Below are 26,717 nucleotides of genomic sequence, written 5' to 3'. Positions count from 1 at the left end.
GAGACAGAAGGGACTCCTTCATGAGCAGCTTGTTAACCTCTATGAGATATCAAGCAGTGTCCGTGTTATTGGTGCTTGTTCTTGCCACCCAGTTTTATCAGCTTCCAGTGGAATGCTCGATGATTGCTCCATTGTGCCACCAAGCTCTGTTTGCTTTTTGATAAAATTGCTTTCGGTTGAATTACTGATTAACTTGGTTGTTGTTGCTGTATTGGTTTCGCTTGCTCACTCATGGTCCTGCCTCAGTGCCACTGCTAAAATCAGTCCAGCCACCAACCCATACAGTGTGAGTACCTACAGGCGAAATCAAAATACCTCCACCATCAAATTTCTGAATGGGCAGTGAAACTACCCATGAACATGGCCAAACTACTTTTGCTCTCTTATTTAATTTATATTTTAAAATATATTTCTTATTGCCATTTATAGCTTTTTATGTATTGCCCTGTAACACTGCCACAAGACAACAAATTTTATGACACATGTCAGTGATGTTAAACCTAGTTCTGATTCAATGATTCACTTTGTTTAAAAGTGCAATAGGGAAAAGAAAATAAGGAAAGACTTGCAACTATAAATTTCTTGTCGGAAGGTCCAAAGTGCTTGGGAGTCATTAAAATAATAAACTATAGTAATCATTTTTGTTACAAATGTAGCAATCGATTTATGGACGTCAAGGTTCTCACAAACTGCACTGTTCATGATCAGGTAATCGATTTGATCGTGGGATAAATGTTAGTTTGATCACCAGGAGAACTCCCTTTCGAAGTAGCCCATGGAAACTGAGGGAGCGGTCAAAATCTTTGTTTAAGTTCTCAAATGAATTTGACCTCTTTCCGTGTGGCATCTCTCCAACACTGCAGGAAACATTGGCTTGACTACTGATTCACAGTTTGCAGTGCCTGGCTGCCCAGTGGTTGCTTCTGTTAGGAAAGGGTCACGTGTAGGTGAAGGAGCATTAACGACGTTGGATTATTGGGAAAGGCAGAAATGAGGTGATGGTGACTGGGTGAAAGTAGGCATTTGTTTGAAAACCCATTGATTGCTGGTTGCAGGGAAGGTGAGGGGTTCTACAGCTTTAAGAGTTACCAGCACAACAACTTGCTTTTAGTATTAGTAGCACTGTCAGTTAAATATAAGACCATAATCCGTCAGAGCAGAACCAGGCCATTCAGCCCATTGAGTCTGTTCTGCCATTCCACCATGGCTGATTCATCATTCCTCTCAGCACCATTCTTCTGCCTCCTCCCTGCAACTAATTGCTAATGTAGTTGGTTCAGCACACCATTGTGAGTCAAAGGGCCTGTCCTCTGTATTGCACTGTTTTATGTTCCAACTTTTGATGCTCTTGCTAATCAAGAACCTATCAACCTCCGCCTTAGATATACCCAATGACTTGTTCACCACAGCTGTCCGCAGCAATGAATTTCACAGAATCTCCACCCCCTGGCTAAAGAAAGTCCTCCTCGTCTCTGTCCTAAAGGGACGTTCTTCTACTCTGAGACTGTGTGCTCCGGTCCTAAACGTCCGAGGCACTTCACGGGTCCCCACATGGTCAAATAATGTTTTACGCAAGTTATACAGGAAATGTTAAGATAGGTGACCCAAAGCTTAGTCAAAAAAAATTAATAAGTGTTATAAAGAAAAAGAGGAAAACAAGGTATTCTGTACTTTGATCCAGGCACCTGAACCCAGGCCTGCCTGTGGTGAGGTAATGGTGCAGTATGGGAGATGTACAGGATGCCTGAGGTTTGTAGGACTAGATATACGTTTGTATTACAGATATCAGAAGGGAGGAGGGGTTTGAAAACAGGCATGAGTCAGAGATAGGCCAATAAACTTTTGATTTCAATATGTAAATCTGTGTAGGGCGCCATTCCTGGCACAGATACCAGAGCAATGTGTGATTAAGTGCCTTGCTCAAGGACACAAACACACTGCCACAGCTGAGGCTCGAACTAGCGACCTTCAGATCACTAGACGAACGCCTTAACCAGTTGGCCACGTGCCCAACCTTATAAGGGTCACCTTTCAACCTCCTGCACTCCAGGGAAAAAGACCCAGCCTACCCAGTCTCTCCTTGTAGCTCAAGACCTCAGTCCCTGTAACATCTTTCTGAATCTTTTCTGCTCCCTCCCCAGTTTAACAATATGTCTCCTGCGCCCAGGAGACCAGAGCTCCATGCAGTACCAGGAGAGTAGTGAACAGCTTGCATTGCTGTGGCAAAGTTCTACAGGGAGTTCGTGTTGTTTCTGCATCCCCAGGAAGCAGTTTGTTTTAATACTTTCTGTTGGTGATGTTCAAAGAGAGCCTTATCATCTAATTGCTGCCTGAAGCTAATTAGTTGAAGATCCGGTCAACAGTGCAGGGGCAGCATCTGTAGCTGGAGGAGGTTGGTTGGTATATCTAAGAGAGATGAAGCTATTAGCTTTATTTGTCACATGTATGTCAGACAGTACACTGTAATAGCTTGCTTTATTTTTTTTGGCATGGTTCTGCCTCTGTCTGGGGTGCCTCGTTAGTTTGGATGTCATATTTCAGTTTTTTCTGCTTCAGGAAGACTTGGCACCTTTCGCAGCTCAATTGGCTCCTACAGAGCAGTGCAAATGGTTTAAACTGCTTGTGCATTAACACTCTATCATTCTAACTCATTCTTTCCCTGGGATGCAAAGCCCTAAGACCAGGGGTTCCCAAGCTGGGGTCCACAGATTCCTTGGTTAATGGTAGGGGTCCGTAGCATTAAAAAAAAGGTTGGGACCCTCTGATTTTTATCAGGCCTTGAGTTTTTCCCTCACCCATATGCATGTTTACAATTTGCTTTGGGATGTCTAGTACTTTGGGATTATAAGTGTGGCTCAGTGTATTCTCACCTCTTCAGGCAGAATGTTGAGTAAGGGGTTCTCGCTCGGTTGAGCAGCTCCCACTCAGAAACCTGAGGCCTGTAATCCAGTGTGAAATTCCAGGTGGCATTACTGAGCCGCTAAGGCACTGTTGGAGATGGTGAACACTTGGTGAGAGATGAAAGCCAAAGACCCCTCAGCTGGGCATAAGAGGTCATATGGCAGCCATTTTGAAGAAGAGCCTATTATTTCTCCCCGTGTTGCCCCGGCCGATAGTTATTCCTCAACTAACATTTAGACAAAGTATCTGGTCATTATGATCGTGCAGTCTGTTGGACCCTACCACGTGTAAAATAGTGTAAAATACTAACTCTTCATTAAAAAATGTCATTGTTACTATTGGATGTCCTGAACTCTTGCAGGAGAGACGTGAATTCTCTAGAGATCCCTTCCTTCTTAATTTAAACCACTTGCTCCTGTACTCCTCTGTAGTTGCTTATATCTGTGCAATCCATCACTTGGCGTTGAATACCACACGCAAAACAGTGTGGATTCACTTTGGAAAGCTCTTTTCTCTATTTCTGTCCTTTTGCTATTCACCCCTGAGGGTATTTAATCGCTAACCCTCCCACCTTTGGTTGAAGTTTCTTGATAACAACAACATACATTTATCGAGCACAGTTGATGTAACAGGATGTCCTAAGATACTTTATACTTGGAATTGTTATTTGACACATGCAGAGTTGGAACATGATGCATGATACTGTTTGTTGCTGGTATGAGGCCTCTATATTAAGATCTTCTTATGAAATGTTGGGATGCGTGAGCAAAATCATGGTCAAATGCTCAGGTTTTTAAGTAGCTACTGAGTGTGGGCTGAGAGACAGTGTGGATCAGCATTGATTGGAATGAGAAGTGAGCATTAGATGCATAAAATGAATAGTGGGTTGGAAGATTCGAGTCTAATGACGAAGGCATTGATGAGAACTTCACCTGCGTATGGGCTGTAAGTGGGTGGAGTTGGCTGTCCAATGGATAAGTTCCCCACATAAACTGTTGATATCCCAGTGCTAAAGAACTTCAGCTGGACACTGACAGCTTAACGGTTAAGAGTCTGAAGTGGGATCTTGGACAGTCCTTTCACACAGAGAATTAGAAATCTCTGAGCGTTCTCAAGTCCAGTCACTGGGGACACGTGGCAAGGACAGACGATTTTGTTTTGTAATGTTACAGAAGGATTCAGAATTCAGACTGAAGCTGAATAGATCTATTTGAATAGAGGGGGTTCACAGTGACACAGGAGGTGGAGCTGTTGTCTCAACAGTTTTAGTGGCTTGCGTTCAATCCCGACTTCTGAGGCTGACTGTATGGAGTTTGGACATTCTCTCTGTGATCATAAATACTTCCCCGTCGAAAAATGCTCCTGTTTCCTCACGTATCCCAAAGACATGGTTTGGCAGTTCAATTGGTCACTGTAAGTTACCTCTAGTCCAAGGCAAACCTGAAGGGAGTTTCTGTGTGTGTGAGGGAGAATGTTGTAGGGCAGCCCGTGGGGGAACGGTAAGCTTGCTTTGAGAGACAGTACAATGGGCTAAAATGGGTCATATGTGAATGATTGAGAGTCCATTCAGTCTTCTCCTGTCCCTTCCCTTCAGGGAAATTTTCATTCATGGAGTTAATTGCTTGCAGAGACTATGCTAACAGAGACTTACAACTGATTGGAAGATAAAAAGGAAAGTGTGGTATGCAGGAAGGAAAGGGGGATATGGGGAAGATGGAGGTAGGGAAAGTGAGGTGGAGGAATATGGGAAGAAGGTGGGGTGACACTCCAGCCATGTTGTTTGGGGAAATCGGGGTGAGGGCAGTATGGCGGATAGGTGAGAAGTCGTAGAGTCGAGTGAAGTCAAGTCACTTTTTATTGTCATTTTGACCATATCTGCTGGTACAGTACACAGTAAAAACAAGACAACGTTTTTCAGGACCATGGTGCTAAATGAACAATACAAAAACTACACTGAACTACGTAAAAAACAACACAAAATCTACACTAGACTACAGACCTACCCAGGACTGCATAAAGTGCACAAAACAGTGCAGGCATTACAATAAATAATAAACAAGACAATAGGCACCAGTAGAGGGCAGTAAGTTGGTGTCAAGCCAGGCTCTGGGTATTGAGGAGTCTGATGGCTTGGGGGAAGAAACTGTTACATAGTCTGGTCGTGAGAGCCTGAATGCTTCAGTGCCTTTTGCCAGATGGCAGGAGGGAGAAGAGTTTGTATAAGGGGTGCATGGGGTCCTTCATAATGCTGTTTGCTCTACGGATGCAGCGTGTGGTGTAAACGTCTGTAATGGCGGGAAGAGAGACCCCAATGATCTTCTCAGCTGACCTCACTATCCGCTGCAGGGTCTTGCGATCTGAGACGGTGCAATTTCCGAACCAGGCAGTGATGCAGCTGCTCAGGATGCTCTCAATACAACCCCTGTAGAATGTGGTGAGGATGGGGGGGGGGGGGGGCGGGAAGATGGACTTTTCTCAGTCTTCACAGAAAGTAGAGATGCTGCTGGGGTTTCTTTGCTATGGAGCTGGTGTTGAGGGACCAGGTGAGATCCTCCGCCAGGTGAGCATCAAGAAACTTGGTGCTTTTAACAATCTCTACAGAGGAGTCGTCGATGTTCAGCAGAGAGTGGTCGCTCCGTGTCCTCCTGAAGTCAACAACCATCTCTGTTTTGTTCACATTCAGAGACAGGTTGTTGTCTCTGCACCAGTCCGTTAGCCGCTGCACCTCCTCTCTGTATGCTGACTCATCATTCTTGCTGATGAGACCCACCACGGTCGTGTCATCGGCGATCTTGATGATGTGGTTCGAGCTGTGTGTTGCAGCACAGTCATGGGTCAGCAGAGTGAACAGCAGTGGACTGAGCACACAGCCCTGGGGGGCCCCCGTGCTCAGAGTGATGGTGTTGGAGATGCTGCTTCCAATCCAGACTGACTGAGGTCTCCCAGTCAGGAAGTCTAGGATCCAGTTGCAGAGGGAGGTGTTCAGGCCCAGCAGTTTCAGCTTTCCAGTAGGTGCTGAGGAATGATTGTGTTGAATGCTGAACTGAAATCTATGAACAGCATTTGAACGTACGTGTCTTTTTTGTCCATGTGGGTTGGGGCCAGGTGGAGGGTGATGGCAATGGCGTCATCTGTTGAACAGTTGGGACGGTATGTGAACTGCAGGGGGTCCAGTGAGGGGGGCAGCAGGGTCTTGATGTGCCTCATGACGAGCCTCTCAAAACACTTCATGATGATGGATGTGAGTGCAATGGGACAGTAGTCGTTGAGGCAGGACACTGAAGACTTCTTCGGCACAGGGACGATGGTGACAGCCTTGAAGCACATAGGAACGATGGCACTGCTCAGGGAGATGTTGAAGATGTCACTGAGAACATCTGCCAGCTGGTCTGCACATCCTCTGACCACTCTGCCAGGAATATTGTCTGGTCCATCAGCCTTCCGTGGGTTGACCCTGCACAGGGTTCTCCTCACATCGGCCACAGTAAGACACAGCACCTGGTCATTTGGAGGAGGGGTGGTCTTCCTCACCGCCACGTCTTCTTCTGCCTCAAAATGAGCGTAGAAGTTATTCAACGCATCTGGGAGGGAGGCATCACCAGCACAGGCAGGTGGTGGTGTCTTGTAATTGGAGATGTTCTGAAGGCCCTTCCACATGTGCCGTGTGTCGCCGCTGTTCTGGAAGTGACTGCGGATTCGCTGGGCGTGTGCACGCTTTGCCTCTCTGATGGCCCGGGACAGTTTGACCCTCGCTGTTGTTGGGGCTGCCTTGTTGCCTGCTTACTCAGATTCAGGCATTTGCACAAACAGAGCTTTAAAACAGAAGAAAGTTAAATTCTTGGAGACACAAAAGATAGTAGATGCGAGAGTCAAAATGCCGGATGCAAAAGATTGGTTGATGTTTTGTAGAGACTGCATCAGGATCCTTGACACGCACGTGGTGAAAAGTTACCCAAGTAGATAGGACCGTCATGTTGAGGTCACATTCCAGTGTGAACTTATTAAATGGTTAGCCAGGCTTGAGGGGCAGAGTGGCCTACTCCTAATTTGTATACTTACACTAACTAATCCTTCACAGAACAAACCCCGTCCATGCCAATGAATAATAGCTTAATTTATTGTGGAATGAAAACTTCCCCCATGGTTGACCTAGTTAATGTATCTGTGGGGATAGAGCCAGTTTCATTCTCTATTAAACCAGCTAGTCTCATTGAGTTGCTGGGAATGTGCAAGAAGGGAATTGGCCATGTTCCCTGTTGCTGAGCGCCCTCCACTGAAGCTTGGCTGAAAGTGCAGATTGAGCTTGGCATTGATTCACCATGCAGTCAAATACAGTAGTCTGTTGTCATAGGCACTTTGGGCAGGAATTCATGCACAGGAATTAGCTTCGGTTGACTTACTGTTGTTGGTCTGTAATTGGAAGCAGATCCTGGTAGGATTCTGGAGCCAAGGGGAGAAAATGTTAATGACAAAGAGAACTTATTAAGCTTCAAAGTTAAAATTCCCAATCCTGTTTTCAAATCCTACCCTTGCCGCCAACTCCAGCCATCCCATTCCCCTCCTTGTCCTTGCAATTTCCTCCACTGCTACGTTTGGGTGGTACGGTACAATAGAGGTTAGTGCCTCCTGTAAGACTGGGGTTCGATTCCCATCACAGTCTGTAAGGACATTGTGCATTCCCCTGGGACCATGTGGGTTTCTCTGGGTGCCCCACATTCCAACGATGTATGGGTCATGTTTAGTGAGCTGGTGCCAGAAGCACGGAACCATTTGAGGGCTGCCTGGCACAGTCCTCGCTGATTTGATTTGACACAAACGACACACCTTACTGTATGTTTCAATGTACATGTGACAAATAAAGGTAGACTTTAAATTTTACCCCTCAGCCGCATAAACCCTTTTTTGGGCTTCCAGCCAGGTACAAGTATCAATTTTAACTGACATTTTGATGACAGACTCTGCCATCTTCATCAGGGAAGATGCCTAGACATGCCTAGACAGTGGTATATAAACTACTATCATCTGTCCGTCCCTCCTGATTGGTTAGTCCTCAGCCAATCAGGTTCCTGCTGTCTCACCTTGTTTACAATCAAATTCCAGTTTCTACTTAGAATGAGACTTCATCTTTGTTAAAGTTCTTTTTCTATTGATTTATTTCAGTGCCTGCCTTCACTAGATGGTCCCAAAATCCTTCAGCCTCTTTGCATTTCAGTCCGATCCTCCTGATCAACGTCTGTTTCAAACGCTCCTCTACTGGCAGACATAACTGAAGCTATTGGAGTCTTAAACCTGGAATTCCCTCCCATTTTCTTTCCATCCCCACTGCTCTAAGTCAGAAAGCTGTGGGTGTAAGTTATAGTTCATAGTGTTGCATGCAATTTGTAGCCTGACTCCCTACTGAAGTCTGAAGGAGAGCTGACAAATCATAGCCTAATCCTACTCTCCCATTATTTGCAGCACCCTCTGGTATCCCTCACAATTCCCTGACACCTCACATCCTTTAATATCCCACACAATATAACCTCACTCTCCCTGCTGTAATATTCCATCTTGTCATATTCTGCCTTTCCCTCCTTCCCCATATCCTTTAACATCTCACCCAGTCTAATCCCACTCTTGTTCGTGCCATGAGCTCTTCAATGTAGACGGCTGTTAAATTTGCTAGGGTGCCGGGGTGGAGGTGAGACGTAAGGCACTCCTTCCCTCCGCTAGCCTGCAGGTCACCCTTGGGCAAGGTGTAGCACCCGATTAGCCCCCACTCCCCCACCCCTGATTTTTGGGGTCACATGAAGCCACGGGAGCAGGTGATGAATCCTTGCTGAGGAACTAACTAGGGAAAACATTATTTTGGATTCCATTTTGTGCCATGAGTAAGAGTAATTGACAGCTTGATTATAAAGGAGTCTTGGGGAAGAGTGACCATTAAAAAACAAACTTTACGTTGAGTTTGGAACATAGAAATTTGAACAATATAGCACTGGAGTAGGATCTTTTAATATATTTTCTATTCCCTGCCTGTTCATGTGTCCGTAAATGTTGCTGTTGTATTTACTTCTACTCTAACCCCCAGCAACTCATTCTAAGCACCTAACACCTTTTAATATCAAAAAAAGCCTTGCTTTGCAAATCTCCTTTAAATTCCCCCCCCCTCCCCTCACCATAAATGTATGTCTCTGATATTTGACATTTTCACCCTGGGAACATCAATTAATCTGTCTATCTACACCTATCTATGCATGTCATAATTTTACATAGTTCCATCAGGTCATCCTTCAATCTCTGACACTCGGGAAGGAGTGATGTAGTTCTTAAAAGTAAACCAAGGAAGTAAAGAAGATATGAGGGAAGAGTTGGTTGATTGAGAGGATGCATGGCACCAGTCAGCAGTGATTAGTATTTAAAATAGATAATGCAGAAGCTTGTTGTGGCACAAAAACACAAAAGTAAAAATGATTCATCTCCGCATGACAAGAGAAATTTAAAAAAATATTAAATCTAAGAAGGGGTTTACTAGCTTGCCAGAAACAGTTGTAGGCACGGCAATTGGAAACATCTTTGAACTCAGCAAAGAAGGACCAAGAAATTCATGAAGAATGATGACAGATACTGGTGAGGAATACACAAACGCTCCTGCAGTCTGTGTTGAAGATTGAATAAAGATAAAGACTAGTGAAGGTGAAAGATGCACAGATATGGGAGAATTTATAGTGAGGAACAGGCAAGTGGTAAAATAGATGAAGGATGAGTTTTTATCTGCTTTAACAAGATTGATGAACTCAGGTCAAAAAAATGGTACCAGAGAAGATATTGAGTTCAAAACCTGATAAATCCCGATATCCCAAGGTTTGAAGGAGGTGGCTTTAGAGATGGCAGATGTTCCTGTGGGTCAAGGAGCAGCAAATATGACCCCACTCTTTAAGAAATTAGGAAGAGAGAAAACTTAAAATGAAGCTATTGAACATGTAACAAAAGAACCACACTACTGAATCCTATCATACTTCTAAAAACTGCTAGAATTGAGTAGAGACTTGGTGAATTGTTGTTTGTTCTATTTATTTATTTAGAGATACAATGCAGAACAGACCCCTCTGGCCTAATGAGCCATACTGCCAGGCAACCTTCTATTTAGCCCTAGTCTAATCATAGTACAATTTACAACGGCCAGTTAACCCTCTAACAGGTACAGCTTTGGTCTTTGGGAGGAAACCGGAGCATGTGGAGGAAACCCATGCAGTCGCAGGAAGAAATGACAAAATCCTTACAGGTGGCATCAGAATTGAACTCCCAATTCTTGACGCTCCGAGTTATAATAGTGTCGCACTGTAGTAGCGTAGATGAAATTACCAGAGAGACAGAGTTACTGGTAGATACAAAGCAACTTCTTTATTTGACACAACATGGTACAGCAGGCATCATATGGACGGAGATGCTTTCGGTAGAAAGGTCTGCTAGCCCAATGTGGGCTCGATATTTATATGCTAAACGCAAAGGCAATCACTACTTAAAAAGTTATAGACAATGCATAAACAATGCTTCCTTTTGAAGCTACATACAAACATCACACCTTCTGACTTCATCCTTTCCTTCTGATGCCAGCATGTCTGGGTTGGTATCCACAGCCTTTAGGAATGCAAGTTAAATCCAGAATACATTTATTTGGCATTTTACGTGCTAACGTAGAGGACAATTAATATTATAAAGTATAGATAATACTATCTTTGAAACTACCTGTAAACGTCACACTTCCATCCGCAGCATCTGGCTGGTATCCCGATATTCACAGCTTTTAGGAAATGCATTATTGTGAACTCAATTCACAGTACTTTGTCAAATAGAAGATTGGTGGCCAGAATCATTTAAGTGTAAATGAATCATCTACCCATAAACTCACTCCAACAGCGCGGGCCTCTATGCTACCGTAATGCCCCCTGAGAGAGACAGGGTAGCATAGCGATTAGGGTAACACTTTACAGCGCCAACAATCAGAGTGCGATTCCTGCCCCTATATGCAAGGAGCTTGTACATTCTCCTTGTGACCATGTAGGCTTCCTCCCACACTGCAAACACAGCAGGGTTTGTAGGCTGTGGGCACGCTATGCTGCTACCAGAAGCATCGTGACCCTTGCAGCACATCTTTGAAATACAGGTGTCCCCCGCTTTTTGAATGTTTGCTTTACGAAACCTCACTGTTACGAAAGACCTACGTTAGTACCCTGTTTTCACTTTCAGAAGGTGTTTTCACTGTTACGAAAAAAATCTGCACGTGGGGAAAATCAGCGCGCGCCCTGAGCAGCCGCCCTCCCCCAGATTCGGAACTGCGTTTTCGGCGGCATTGCTTAGACACGTGCCTGTGAGCAGCCGTTTGCAAGATGAGTTCTAAGGTGTCGGAAAAGCCTAAAAGAGCTCGTAAGGGTGTTACACTTAGCGTAAAACTAGACATAATTGAGCGTTTCGATCGTGCTGAACAAAGTAAGGACTAAGTGAGTTTGGCTTGTGGAAGTTGACGAAGATGATGTTGAAGAGGTTTTGGCATCCCATGACCAAGATCTGATAGATGAAGAGCTGATGCAATTGGAAGAGGAAAGGATAAAAATCAAAACCAAATGCAGTAGCGAACGGACCGAAAGTGAAGTCGTCCAGGAACTGAACGTGAAGCAACTGCGTGAGATTTTCGCTGCAATGATAAAGTACGACTTTAATTTTGAAAAGGTATGTAGGTTTACGGGATATTTGCAGGATGGTTTGAGTCCTTACGAAGAACTGTATGATAGAAAAATGCGCGAGGCTCAGCAGTGAAGCAAGCCTTCCGCATCAGCCGCAACAGACGACGAACCTCGACTTTCGACATCGAGGCAGGCAGTCATAGGAGAAGATGAACTGCCTGCCCTAATGGAAACAGATGACAAGATAACACCCCAGTGTCCCACCACCCCGCAATTCGCGGAGAATGCAGCGGTAGCTGGGAGGCACACAGCACATCTTTAAGAAAAAAGCCGAAATAAACAAGCTAATTAATTAGATGCCGCCCAACATGTAATTGTCGGCCCAGATCAGAGACGACGCAATCGGAAATCGGTACTGATCTGGGCTGACAATTACGTGCCGGGCGTCACCTAATTAATTAGCATGTTTATTTCGGCTTTTTTCTTAAAGATGTGCTGTGTACCTCCCGGCTACTGCTGTACCCCTGTGTGCCTTGCGGCAATGTATCTGTCGGTGGCCTGGAGGGTGGGGGCCACTGCACCAGCCCAACCTGCGACGACTCAGTCTAACACACCACCATCGGTGTGTTCTGCGCTGTCTTCCAGATTCCTGTAAGTGATACTACACTGGATGTACATTATTTCTACTTTATATCGGCTGTGTATTTTTACGTGTTATTTGGTATGATTTGGCAGCTTCATAGCTTAAAGGTTAATGGAGAGCGCTTGTGCAGTGTTTTTGCCAACAGCACTTGCGTGAGATTTTCGCTACGGAGAACAGTGCAGTAATGATTGTGGAAATGTAATTCTACTTTATATAGGCTGTGTATTTATCGTATCATTCCTGCTTTTACTATATGTTACTGTTATTTTAGGTTTTATGTGTTATTTGGCATGATTTAGTAGGTTATTTTTGGGTCTGTGGATGCTCACAAATTTTTCCCATATAAATAAATGGTAATTGCTTCTTCGCTTTACGACATTTTGGCTTACAAACTGTTTCATAGGAACGCTCTACCTTTGGATGGCAGGGGAAACCTGTATGTTGGTGGTTGATGGATGAAGGAAAAATTGTTTGATTAATCTGATGGAGTGTTTTTCTTTTGAGGTTGTGTCTGGTTAAAATAGATAAGAAAGATCTAGTATGTATGATGTTTCAGAAGGCTTTTGATGAGGTCCCACACAGGAGACTGGTTGAGAAGGTCAGGTTGGGAGGTTAATGTACTAACGTGGATTAAGAATTAGTTATTGGATCGAAAGCAGACAGTGGGAATGAGCAGATCTTTCCCAGGTTCGCATGCTGAGGTGCCACACGGGAACCAAATATCATATTTCCAACTTTGCTAACAATATGAACGAAGGTAGAGTTTTGCGCAGGGGGGATATAAAGTGATTTCAAGATGATATGGATCAGCAGAGTGAGTGGTTAAGAACATGGCAGGATATGGTTAAGAACATGGCAGGATGTAGGTATAATGGGGAAACCTATGGAGATATCTCCTATGGTGCACATGATTGAAAAGTGGAGTATTTGTCAAACGATGAGAGATTGAGTAGTGGTGATGTTCAAAGGTACCTAGATGTCCTTGTACACAAATCACTGAAGGCAACATTTAGTTGCGACAAGCATTTAGGATGACAAATGATAAGCAAATCTTACTGCAATTGTACAGGGTTTTGGTGATATCATTGCTGAAATTAAATGTACAGGAATACACTTGACCCAGAAAATATACAGTAAATATTCACTGGACTGGGTTCAGGGAGGGCAGGTTTGCTGTATGAGGAGAGGTTGAATAAATTGGCATCATCTTCTCTAGATTTTAGAAGAATGAGAGACAATCTCATCAAAACTTAGAAGTTACTTAAAGAACATAAGCAGGTGAGAAGCAGGAAATACTTTTCTCATGGTTGCCAAATTTAGAACTAGGGTCACAGTTTCAGAAAAATTGAGTAAAGAAATTTCTCTTCATCTGGCATACAGAGGGTGGTGATTCTTTGCAACTCTCAACCCTGGAAGTCTGTGAAGGCTCAAACAGGGATCAAAACAGATCAGTTCTGGACATTGGGGGAGTCAAGTAGGGATAGTGTTGGGAAATGAAGTTTGAGGCAAAGTATTAGCTGTAGTTTTTTATAATGCAAGAACAGGCCTTTTCCGACCTCTTATTTTCCCTTTTCTGAAGCTATCTCCCACCAGTCAAACCCAATTTCCTCTCAATCCCCACATGCAATTTATATGACGCTCCAATCATTCCTAATTTCTGCACCTTTTAATGTCCTGTCTAATATAATCTCATTTGCCCCTTTATAATCTTGCACCCAGTCCAAACCGGTCAGACTGCCGCTTTTGTCTTTGTGTACAGTATTTCCCAACCTCTTCAGAGTTCACCCCAGCCATGCGGCACCAGACCAGCCCCTAAGGTAAACAGATGATGTTGTGATGAGGCAAGGTGCTGACCCCTTTACATTTTCTGATCGTTTCAGGTGAAGACGGTTCCAGCGGAAATTAATGATGATAATGAGACACTTCAGTTCTCTGATAAACCAGCCAATGGAATCAATGTAATGAGTGCCACAGATTATAACTCACAACCAACCACGTACACCTTGGAGAGACAAAGTGATAGTCCGTAAGTGTGATTACACCATGGGGACTGTTTTACAGGCTGATGAGTAGTGGGAAGCATATCAAGAACTTGCATGGAAATGCTGGAGATATGATTAAGGTACAAAGTATTGATGATAGGAAGCTTCAACTGTTCAAATCCAGACTGGGATAGTGATGAGTAATGAGATGGAGGGGGAGGAGATTCTGAGCAGTACATACAAAATGCTGGAGCAACTCAGAAGGTCAGGTAGCATCTACGAAAATGAATGAACCGCCGACATTTCGGGCCGAGACCCTTCATCGAGGCAGAAGAGGAAGGGGGAAGATGCTAGAATAAGAAGGCAGGGGAAGGGGAAGGAGTACAAGCAAGATAGGTGAAGCCAGGTGGGTGGGGGAAGAAGGATGAAGTAAGAAGCTGGGGAGGTGATAGGTGGAAAAGGTAAAGGGCTGGAGAAGGAGGAGTGTGATAGAAGAAAGTGGTGGACCATGGGAGAAAGTGAAGGAGGAGGGGCACCAGGGGGAGGTGTTGGGCAAGTGAGGAGAGGAGGTAAGGGGGGTGCCAGAGTTGGGAAAGAAAGGGAAGGGAGAGGCGGAAAAAATTACTGGAATTTGGAGAAATCAATTTTCATGTTGTCAGGTTGGAGGCTGTCTAGATAGAATATAAGAAGCTACTGCTCCAAGCTGAGAGAAGCTATGGACCAACATGTCAGGATGGGAATGGGGATTGGAATTGAAATGGTCGGCCACAGGGAAATTCTGTATTTTGCGGATGAAGAAAAGGTGCTTAACAAAGCAGTCCCCCAGTCTACCTTTGGGTCTCACCAATGTAGAGGAGGCCCAATCAAGAGCATGAGATATGGTAGATAACCCCAAAAGATTCACAGATGAAGTGTTGCCACACATGGAAGGACTATTTGGGCCCAGAATGGAGGTGAGGAAGGAGAGATAGGTGCCAAGAGAGAGATTGGTAGGGAGGGATTGTGAGATCATCACATCGTGAGGAATGGACAAGGTAATCACGAGGGGAGCCTTCCCAGCAGGCAGCAGAGAGTGGGTGGAGGTGGTAAAGATGTGTTAGATGGTAGGATCCCATTGAAGATGGCAAATATTGCAAAGAATGATGTGTTGGATGTAGGGCTCATGGGGTGGTAGGTGAGGACAAGAGGAATTTTATCCCTATTATGGCTTCTAGAAGATGGGGTGAGTGCGGATGTCCAGGGAATGGAGGAGATGTGGGTGAGGGCAGCATCAGTGGTGAAGGAAGGGACACCTCATTCTTTGAAGAATGAGGATGTCTCTGATGTCCTGGAAAGGAAAGCCTCAACTTGGGAACAGGTGCGGTGGAGACAATGAGACCGTGAAAAGGGAATGACACTTTTACAGGAGATGGGGTCGGACGTGAGTCAAATGGAGCAAGTATTAATGGGGAGACCTCAGAAGAATAGTAATCATAATATCTGCAAGAAATTACGGGCCCTTCCAAGAAAAATTGCCCATGACAGGGTCTTCTTCTTATCGTGTCCATGGGCAGTCTATACACGGCCCAGCCAGAACTGGACAAAGTTCTGTGCCTTGTTGTTGAACTCGGCAAGATCTGCAACAGTACAAGGTTCTTCTAGCGATGGGCATTGCAGGAGATGTTGCATAGTTTGTGGCTCAGTTCCACATTCACAAGTTATCGGGCTGGTTGTATATCCCCACTTGCTTAGTGACACCTTTGAACGACCTACACCAGTCCTAAGTCTGTTAAGGCACTTCCAGAGAGGGTGATGGAGGCAGGTATTTTCATAGCATTTGCATAAGTATCTGGACCTGAATCACCAATGTAGAAGGCAAAGGGCAACTGCTAATAATTGGGATTAGTACAGACAGTGCTTGGTGGGCCAAAGGACCTGTGTTGTTTTACTCAACTCATAGAGAAAGCCAAATTTCAGAAGGTAAATAGAGGTCACAGCATGGTACTTGGAAAAGGGAGATCTTTATAACGGAAATGTTGCAACCCCAGTAAATGCTCATTGCCACGAGGGAGATAGGGTGGGGAAATTAAACCAAGAACTCCCAGAATAACTATAGAATAGAGATTGAAATAAAGCTGAAAACAAAGAGCCAATGATGCTGGATCGGAAGGAACAGTGATATCCATAAGAAATGTAGGGACATGCTAGATTCAGTTACAACCCACTGGCATAATGCTAACCCATTAAATGGACACAAGAAGTTACTTCTGATCAAGTTATCTTGAGGCTATCCTAAACAGTGTGTATTCAACTTTGTGAATGCATTCTTGGTGCAAGCATATAATTGGTACCTCAATTTCATTGACAGTGTATAAGGATTTGTGAGTTCTTGTAGTGACAATCTAATGGGGTTAATTAGAATCTTCAGTGGTAGTCAACCCTGAAGAAGGAGGGAAAAAAAAGGATGTATCTGGAGTAGATTCAGTCAGATTCTTTATCCTGGGTTTCTGAAGATGGTGTGATTGGTCTCTGTGTGTTCTGTTGCCAGGAACTGGCCTGCCTCTTGCCCCTCGAGGAACTTCAACTCTACTCCATCGGAAGACATGTTGAGGAAGCCTCCAGCTGGTCGGAGGAAGGGGAAGAGAAGACGACGCAGATCGGAAATGGAGGAGTCTCAGTATGAGACAGATTACACAACAGGAGCAGAATCTGGTGAAGACATGGATGAAGACGAATGGGAGAGGTGAGCAGTACAGAGGAAGGTGGACTTACCCTTCCACCCTTAAAAACAAGCTTGCGGCCCTTTGGTAGACCTTCCCTACTGCTCGTTCATCATGCTTGCCCTCAATCCCAGCCATGGGTGAGCAAAGATTAGAGTCAAAGTGTTTGAGCCCACTCAGGGATTTGAACCCATAATCAAGGCTGACTTTCCTGGAGAGCAGTGTGTTCAGAGGGGGTACGTTTCGAGGAGAAGTGAGGAGAGCTGAAATTGAGCCAGTTGATGTCTCGTTGACAGAGATGGAAAGATCCAGAGCAGGCAGAAAACTAGAGCTGTGTGTCCAAGGAGAGGAGGGGGGTTTGGACACAGGGCAACACTTCACCTCCAGACCGGTGTGGTTGTCTACTGTATCCGGTTCTTCCAATACCATCTCCTCTACTTTGGTAAAACCAGACGTAAATTGGGGTTCGCTTTGTCGAGCACCTCTGCTCCACCTGGCAAGAGCAGAATTTCCTAGTGGTCGTTCATTTTCAATCCTATCTCCATTCCCATTCTGACATGCCAGTTCCAGGCCTCCCCTTTTGCCGCGGTGAGGCCAGTTGGGCTGGAGGAACACCTCATATTCCAGCTGGGTAGCCTTCTACCTGATGACATGAACATCAATTTCTCCTTCCAATAAAGATTTCCATCACTCTTCCCTCTTCTAATCCCCATTCTGGCCTCTTACCTCTTCTCCACACCTGCCTGTCACCTCCACCCAGTGCCCCACCTCCTTCCCTTTCTTCCACGGTCCACTCTTCTCTCCTATCAAATTCCTTCTGCTCCAGCCTTTCACCTGTCCCACCCACCTGGTTTCACCTATCATCTTCTAGCTAGTCCTCCTTCCCTACCTCCCAACCTTTTTATTCCGGCGTCGTCCCCCTCCCTTTCCAGTCCTGAAGGAGGATCTCATCCTGAAACATCAACTGTTTATTCATTTCCAAAGATGCTGCCGGGCCTGTTGAGTTCCTCTAGCATTCTGTGTGTGTTTCTCTGGAGGTCTGATAGGGTAGGTGCTGAATGTAGAGGTTACAACCAGTCTCCAGTTAGGGAGCTGCTGATTTAGTATTGAGATGAAGAGATACTTGTTTACTCGGAGGGTTGTGAGGTTTAGAAATCTCCCTCACAGGGTTGTGGGCTCACAGATGCTAGGTGTAGATGTGAACACTACCTCACTATCTTATTGTTCTTTTCCATTATTTATTTTAATAACTTGATTTGTAACTTTTGTGTTGCACTGTACTGCTGTTGCAATACAACAAGTTTCATGACGTGTCAGTCATGATGAAGATGACTGTGACTGAGAGCAATAAAATTCAGATTGCTGAGGAAATGCAGGAGTTCAACAACCTGAGTTAAGGCCAGTGTTCAACCATAACAAGCTTAAGGGGCCGAATGGGCTACTGGGGCTGAGACTAGAAACATAGAAAAATCTACAGCACAATACAGGCCCTTCGGCCCACGATGCTGTGCTGAACATGTCCTTACTTTAGAAGTAAGTGGAAGCTTAATGTTAATGGGCACTTCATGCTTGCTGTGGACTCAGTGAGCAAAAGTGCCCGTGTCCTTGCCTTTTGGCTCTGTGATCCAATATCTTGTATTGAATCCGAATCGGGTTTATTTATAACCGACGTACTGTATGGCGTGAAGTTTGTTATTTTGAGGCAGCAGGACGGTGCAAAACATAAAGATTATCATCTTTTTCACAATGCAAAAGAGGAATAATGTGGTAGTGTCCACAGGCTCGTGGACTGTTCGGAAATCTGAAGGCAGAAAAGAAGAAGCTGCTTCTAAAATGTGAGGTTAAACAGGGGACCGATACAGCGTCTCTGCAGCAAGGCAGCTCTGACACACAGTGTAATCACAAAGGAAACCATTCATAAAGGAAGGGCTGAGTGAGGAGAGGGGGAATTGAGAACTGGAGAGATTGAGGGAAAGGGGAAGCTAAGGGAGGTACGGTTAGGGGAAAGGTAACAAGAGGAGGGGTTATTGAGGCAGAGTATATCTATCCCTGTTTGTGAGCATGCACTGTGCTAATTCTGGTAGAGAGCCTGGTCTCGGACTACCTTGGACATCCTCGCCATTGGACCGAGACCTCACTCTGTCAACCTGGTGCACCATGAGACTCCCTCAGTGAAAGAATTCTTGCAAAGGCATCCTCCACTCCTCAGTCAGCTACCCCCGATCCCTTGGAATCGGGTACAAACACAAACCTTTAATAAGATTCAGCCTTGACCCTCCAGGGAGCATGAGATGAAGAACGAGTCGTGCACTAACCCTGCCCTTCCTTATCTTATCAGCTTGTACCCGCCCATCACCTCTAACCCCATACGGCAGGAATACAAGCACGAATTCGAAGCTGACCATCAGGAATATAAACAACTTTGTGCCGAAATGAACGAAGTCAACAACCAGATTAATTACCTGAATAAACGACTAGATGTCTTGACCGAAGATGACCCCAACTACCAGGTATGGAAGCACCTCATGTCCTCCCCAATGTCATCAGACCATAAGAAACAGCTCCACCATTCAGTAGGATCGTCTCCCGTTTTTGTTTTGATCCAGGGCCATTTTCCTTTACTAACTCCACATCCCTTGTTTGCCTCAACTTGAGCTATTGCGTGCACACCCCCTGCCTCAGCTTGGCAGTGGGGTAATGGAGCTACAGTATAAATGCTGGCCACAAACTGAGGCACCTACAAATCCAGATCCAGGCCCCAAGGAACTCAAAACAAATCCTGTTTTTACTTCGTCTTCTGTCCTTATTCTGGTTTTCAGTGGGACACTGGGTTTGTGATGGAGGTAGCTGGGTGCTTATTTGGTGAGATAATTGCGAGCCTGTTTGTATCAAAAGCCTGATATATTTTAAATGGATGGGGCTTCCTCCATTTAACCCAGCTCCCGTTACCCAACGTATGACATTGTGTCCTATATTACAGCACCAAGCACCCTTTGGAGGTCAGTGTAATGGTGTATTCTGCACTTGCCTTAATGAGTGTAGCTCAGGAACATTCAGGACAGTGCAGCCCACCTAATCACACCCAGCCATAACCAACCTTTCACTCCCTCGGCCAGTGACACAGAATGGTACATTTCATTGTATGTTTTGATGTACGTGTGACAAATCAAGCTAATCTTCATCTGTTGTGTTTTATTTTGTTTCAGGGAGTTGCCGAGGAATACAACAGGTTAAAGGATTTTAAACAGGTGAGTGAGTTACTGTAATCAGTGTACAATCAACAGATTAATCTGCAGCCATGTCAGATCCTGTTGTGATCCCAGTAAAGACTCCTCTCTCATATATAGCTCAGTCTGCTGTTTCTGTGCTTTATGCATTACAGAACCCTGGGGGCAATGGCTGGTTTGCACTTAAAAGATTCTGTATGACACATTCGGTAGCATTCTACAGTAAGTCAGTACTCTAGACTTGCAGACTAAAGTCCTGGCTGACAAACCAGTGCTGTACTGAGGGAGTGTAGCACTGAGGTGAGATATTAAATCTCTCTCATTATTCACAGGAGTGAAGTTCTGAGAAAAAACATGTATCTATCAACAAACAGCAGAAAAACAAAATCTTTTAACTCTTTAATGTGACAAGATTGCTCCCTCCCTCCCTCCCTCCCTCCCTCCCTCCCTCCCTCCCTCCCTCCCTCCCTCCCTCCCTTCCTCCCTTCCTCCCTTCCTCCCTTCCTCCCTTCCTCCCTTCCTCCCTTCCTCCCTTCCTCCCTTCCTCCCTTCCTCCCTTCCTCGACTACAAATCCAGAAATCTAATTGTGCTGTCTCTTCTGGAAATATTTGACTGGACAATAAAGGAGTTTTACCCTGTGTGTAACTGGGGAAAAAGACCTCTCTCTCTCTGTCCAGCCAAATGCCCTGCAAATGAGTGATGGGACTGTGGAAGGGGAGCTTTACTCTCTGTCCCATCCATACTTTACCTGCCCTGAGTGTGTCTGGTGTTGGAATTTTGTGCCAGAACGAAAGGTGCTTTGTTCTCCAGTTTTGACATCCTTCTCTTGACAAAGAAAATAGCAAAGGCAGAACAAAACTGTATTAGTTAGTTAAGCCCACCTCCCCCACTGCCAACAGCAGCTCGCCAGAGTCTTCTGTTCTGAGCAAGTCTTCCAGGCTTAGCCCATCTTCTAGATCCTTCCTCTCCCGGGAATGGGCTCTTTGGAGCTTCTGTTGGTGTTTTTGTAGCTCTGGGGTTTTACAGACTGTGGTTGTTAGCCCTCCATGCCCAATCCTCCTCCTCTCACAGCCAAGCTTGAGACCGTCCGGGGGGAGTTAGCAAAACTGCGTGCTGGGCGAATGTTGTAACCTCTGTGGCTCGTGTTGCTTTCAGACCTCCGACTACCAGAGTAAGCGGCAGAGGAGCAAGCAACTGAAGAGCAAGCTGTCCCACATCAAGCAGATGGTCAACGATTATGACCGTCAGCGAGAGTAAGGCCGAGCGTGGATACCGATCCTTCCTCCCCTCCCCCACCCAGCCGAACACGAAAACTGAGAATAAACTGCGGTCATTATTGAACATTCCAAACTCCAGTTGGAAGCTCCCCCATGGACTGGAATGCCAGTATCATAATCTGGATCACAGTGAGTTTGAATACTGCCAAGCCCTCAGCTCCAGTATTAGTCTGGAGAAGATCCCCTGTGACTTCTGTTCCTATGTTACTTCACTGGATATTTTGTTCTAAATACGTGTGGACAAGCATTTATGTCTGATGTTCAATATATAGTTAATTAGTTAACCAATGGTTGATATCTGGGGAAAGGAGCCAATCCATGGCATCAAACAATGAGAGAAGTTAATTCACGTCATGTGGTCTGTGGAAGGAATCTGAATGGGACGTAGAATGTATCCACAACCATGTGAATGACTGTAGTCAGTCAGGATGTTACAGTAAATGAAAATTTAAAAAGTAAAACAACTGCAGATACCGGAAGCCTAAAATAAAGTTATTTTAGGTTGATGATAATCCATGACCAAAAGGATTTTTTTTTATCTTAACTTTGTTCCCAGGTCCAGGAAGAAAACTGCATTTAGAAACCACTTTATGATATAATTTGAAATATTCTAAGGAGCCCTATCAAACTAAACTTGAAGCTGAGCCATGGGAGAATGGTGACCAAAAGGTCCAAGAAGTCGGGTTTGTGGAATACCATGAAGGGCGAGGGGAGGGGAGAAAGAGAAATGGGGAAGTTAAGGGAGAGAATTCCAGAGATCAGGACATCAGCAGCCAAAGCCATTGCCAGTGATGGAGGGATGGAAATCAAAGATGCAAAGAGGCCATTTGGAGGATCCTAGGGAATTGTAGAACTGGAGAACATTGCAGAGATGGAGAGATGTGGGGGACATGAGGATATCTGAAATTTCAAGAGTTGCCTGGCAGGTCTCTGAGATCAATGGGTGATGGACGAACAAGAGCATGTGAGAAGGGCTATGGGGCAGAAGGTTTTGGATGAACTCGTTTGTGGAGAGTAGTTCAAGGGAATGCGACCAGGAAAAGAATGCAAAAATTGAATCTGAAGAGGAAATCTTTTCAACGGCCCTTGGCTGAAGCAGCTACTGTAATTTTCTGGAGGTGATTGAACAAGTGAAGGTTTAGAAGGTTGACTTGCAAATGGTAGAATGCCGAGGTTATAAGTGGTGCAGTTTAGAGTTGGTGTCCAGGGAGAGGGGTGGAAGGAGTGGAGAATACAAGATACTAGGGACCACAGATAATGGAATCTGGATAAATAATCTGCTGGAGGAACTCTGTGTACCTGTGGGAAGAAAGCAATTGTTGGTATTTCAGGTTAAAACCTTGCATCAGGACAGAGTGGAGAGCGGTGATAGCCAGTATAAAGCGAAGGAGAATGGTGAGACAAGGGTCTGACGTGATTGGTGTACTGAGGCGGGGTGAAAGATGACAGGCAGGTAATGGCAGGTAAGGGAGGTGAGAAGGAGAGTGTGACAGGTGAATGATAAATGGAAGTAGAGAAACAGATACAATGGAGTAATGGGGGGGCGGGGTGTGAATGAGGTTCGTACTGGACTCTAATGTCCCCAATTTTCTCTTTTTTTTGTGTGTGCCATACTCTGGCAGAGCCTCGGCGACCACGTTTTCAAGTGGTTGTCTTGGAGGAAAGATCCTGTGAGTGGTCCCCCACGTCCTTCTCACAGCGCAGTGTTTTTTTTATGAGGCCGAGTTGTGAGCTCGACACTCAACCTGGCACGGATGGAAAGCGTGCCCGGGTGCGGCCCGACTGGATTCGAACTCGGGAACCTTCGCTCCGGAGTCCGGCGCTGATGTCACTGCGCCACCATTTTCTCTAAATGGAATTATTGAATACCGGAAAAGTGACCCAAACGTGGGGCAGTGCCAACCAGCAGTCCATGTTCCAGTGGTGAGTGGACGGAATCTGGGGTCTAAAGAAATCAGTCACAAGGTCAGAACTTTGGGCTAGTGGAGAGGGAAACCCGTGATCAGTCCAGGTGCCTGGCGACTTGTAATGTTCCAGTCCTCTCGCCCCGAGTCTATCCAAATGGAACAGCTTCGTCAAACTTGCCAGTGATACAGGACTATTTTTATCGAATTTTTTTTTAATTGCATCTCTAGTTTTGTTTGCGCTTCATGATTATTTACACTTTAGCAGCACTGAAATCTGCAAATTCAGAAGTAATTATGTGTTTAAATAAGTCAACAGTATCAAGTAATTTACTCTGAACATTGCCATCTTTACTTCAACTAGAGGGCCTTGTTTACATTTATGGGTTATTCGCTGATTTGTCTTGCATGGAATCAGAGGGTCTGGGCAATTGGAAAGGGCGGTTCTCACTGTTAGGTACGTGTTAATTCAGAGAACTAAGGTTTTTAAGTTTTGACAGTTTCTATACAAAATTAATGGCAAATAGGAGTGAAATAATATATGTTCATTTAAACTCCCAAAATACTGGGCTGGATTTTGGGGGTCAGTAGCAAGCAGTTTGTTTTTTGTTTGTCTGCACACATTTTCTATGGGATTTTCCATTCTAATTGAGTACATATTTAATTATTTAAATACAGGGCTGTCTGTGGGCAGCTTGGGATTTGTGTGCACGGTCAGACTAGACTATCATTGGTGAATACTGCAGCGTCTAAACCACACATCTCAGTTAAATCAAAGCCATGAAAGTAAAACAGAGGGAAAGGAGGGAGAAAAGAAAAAGAAAAAAAATTGAATATCCAATAATCAAAATTTGATAACATTATTTGGAGAGTCGGAGTTTGTTAGGCAATTACTAAAATGTTATACTGATACAAACTTGTCTACAAAGAAAAGAACGAGCTCCATTTGTTTCTGTGGAGATTTATGGATCAGGACTATAATTTCACTCCTCGTGTTATGTTTGAATGCCAAGTTTCTCAGCAAAATCTCTGGAAGAGCCTGCTACCTTCAGTGAGTATATTTTTGGTGTATTTTTTGTGTAACTGTGCAAATATTAGTTACTGTCCAGGTTAAAAATGGCAAGCATAAATATCCTTGTGATAAGTCATACTGTAAATCAGACTCTGTGGAGATGTTGAACCATTTTAATGCTTTTTCTAATATTTCTCTGGTGTAATTCCATCACCTCAGACTGTATAAATTAATCAAATTCCATTGGTTTGTTGTGAAAATAATCATTTTATTACAGATTTTGTATAGCAGTAACACCCAATTATTGTAAAAATAATGCTTTAACCTGTTTCAATATGAATTTTTTTTAAAAACTCTTTGTATTTTTGAATGGTTCGTATCTCAAATATTTAATATCGTTTAGTAACCAGCAGTGATGGAGTCTTATTATGCAGGAAAGCTAGGTTCTTGTCCATTGGCGAGTTTACCTGTAAATTAACCAGACCATATCGTAGACTGACAGTCTTGGGAGGAGTCCATTCCGTCTATTGTGTCTGTGGCAGCACTTTGAAAGAACTCCGATCTCATACATTGTCCTGTGAAGTTCTTTCTTCATGTAAATATCCATTTTGTATTTCTCTGGTGTAATTTCATCTCTCTGCTTTATTTCAATCTCTTATTTATAGTTCTGCTGGGAGCTGTTGGTATTTTTTCCCCTACCCTTTCTCTCTCTCATGGAGTTGTGTTGAATTACTTTCCACAGCCCTTTCAGGCAGTACCTTCCAGATAACACAGACATAGAAAAATCTCTGCTTCGTCCCCTCCAGGTCTGATGCCAGTTTCTTTAAATCCATGCCCTCCTTTGCACTGGAAACATGTCTCTTCATATTTACTCAAACTTTTCTCCTCATTTCAACCTCCCTTGGTTAAATTTTCTTTTACCCTTCCATGCTGTAGAGTGAAAAGAGCTTCTGCAGTCTCTATGTGATTAGCTTCTCATTCCTGCAACCATTACAGTAAATCCCCATTGAATCCTCTCCTAGACTTAAAATCTCATTGTTGGCCCCATAAATCAGGGGTGGCCAACGTTTTACATTCCATGCATCAATTTTTTCACTCATGAGTTCGGATGCGCCATACAACTCTCGTACCCCCATTCAATTCTTGTAAGAAATATGTTAATATAGAACTCATGCGTGGAAAAATCGCATCTGAACTCGTGTGTGAAAAAATTGACGCATGGAATGTAAAAAGTTGGCCACCCCTGCAAATGGGCTGAAGATGGGGCCTGATGATTGTTTTATAAACCTGGGGTTAAGTCTAGAACTTGTTCATAGTTGGGACCAATTTGCCATCATTTTCCACTAATGGGAGGTACAGTGCTGTGATGCATGCTGGTAGGTGATAACAGGATTCCTTCCCTGTATTCTATAATCTAAGGGCTGATTATACAAGACAGGCTGACTAGGCTGATTTATTTTCCCTCAATCCCATTATATAGAAACATAGAAAACCTACAGCACAATACAGGCCCTTTGGCCCACAAAGCTGTGCTGAACATGTCCTTACCTTACAAATTACCTAGGGTTATCCATAACCCCCTATTTTTCTGAGCTCCATGTACCCATCCAGGAGTCTCTTAAAAGACCCTATCATATCTGCCTCCACCACCGTCGCTGGCAGCCCATTCCATGCACTCACCACTCTCTGCATTTAAAAAAAACTTACCCCTGACATCTTCTCTGTACTTACTTCCAAGCACCTTAAAACTGTGCCCTCTCGTGCTAGCCATTTCAGCACTGGGGGAAAAAGCCTCGGACTATCTACACGATCAATGCCTCTCATTATCTTGTACACCTCTATCAGGTCACCTCTCATCCTCTGTTGCTCCAAGGAAAAAAGGCTGAGTTCACTCAACCTATTCTCATAAGGCATGCTCACCAAACCAGGCAACATCCTTTAAATCTCCTCTTCTATGGTTTCCACGTCCTTCCTGTAGTGAGGTGACCAGAACTGAGCACTCTGCCTTTTCTCCAGAACCATCAACGCCCTTTCTAATCAATAACCCATCAATCTCTGCTTTAAATATAGCCAATGACTTGGCCGCCACAGCATCACCACCCTCCGGCTAAAGAAATTCCTTCTCATCTCTATTCTAAAAGGACACCCTCCTATAGTGAGGTTGTACCCCTGGTCCGAGACTCTCTACCATCACTCAGCACTGAAACCAGGTATCAATCAAGTGCCTTGGGTAGGATGTGACTAGCTTTATCATCAGATGAGCAGCTTAATGTAGTCTGCCTGCGTGGATTTGGAACTGATGAAACTGAGTAAGTATTTTTGTACAAAATGAAATTAACTTTGTTTCTATTTTACAAAATATTAAGCCAGAGTAGGCAAGGTAAAAATTAAGAGATCGTATAAAAAAA

At 44.4% G+C, this 26,717-nt stretch overlaps 1 protein-coding gene across 1 annotated transcript in view; it reads left to right on the top strand.

Annotated features, from left to right (window-relative positions):
• LOC140187990 (uncharacterized) overlaps positions 1–21,905 on the top strand; it is a 71,435-nt gene extending 49,530 nt beyond the window's left edge. The window contains exons 10-14 of the mRNA XM_072243857.1: positions 14,088–14,233; positions 16,717–16,911; positions 19,227–19,398; positions 20,095–20,136; positions 21,272–21,905. Of these exons, the coding sequence (XP_072099958.1) occupies positions 14,088–14,233; positions 16,717–16,911; positions 19,227–19,398; positions 20,095–20,136; positions 21,272–21,373 (657 nt within the window). The 3' untranslated portion in view covers positions 21,374–21,905. The remainder of the gene's footprint in view (positions 1–14,087; positions 14,234–16,716; positions 16,912–19,226; positions 19,399–20,094; positions 20,137–21,271) is intronic.
• The last annotated feature ends 4,812 nt before the right edge of the window (positions 21,906–26,717 follow it).

The sequence above is a fragment of the Mobula birostris genome, chromosome 26 (assembly GCF_030028105.1).
Source record: "Mobula birostris isolate sMobBir1 chromosome 26, sMobBir1.hap1, whole genome shotgun sequence".
Classification (NCBI taxonomy): Eukaryota; Metazoa; Chordata; class Chondrichthyes; order Myliobatiformes; family Myliobatidae; genus Mobula; species Mobula birostris.
The sequence above is the reverse complement of the archived record's forward strand: the minus strand, read 5'-3'. Positions and strand labels throughout refer to the sequence as shown.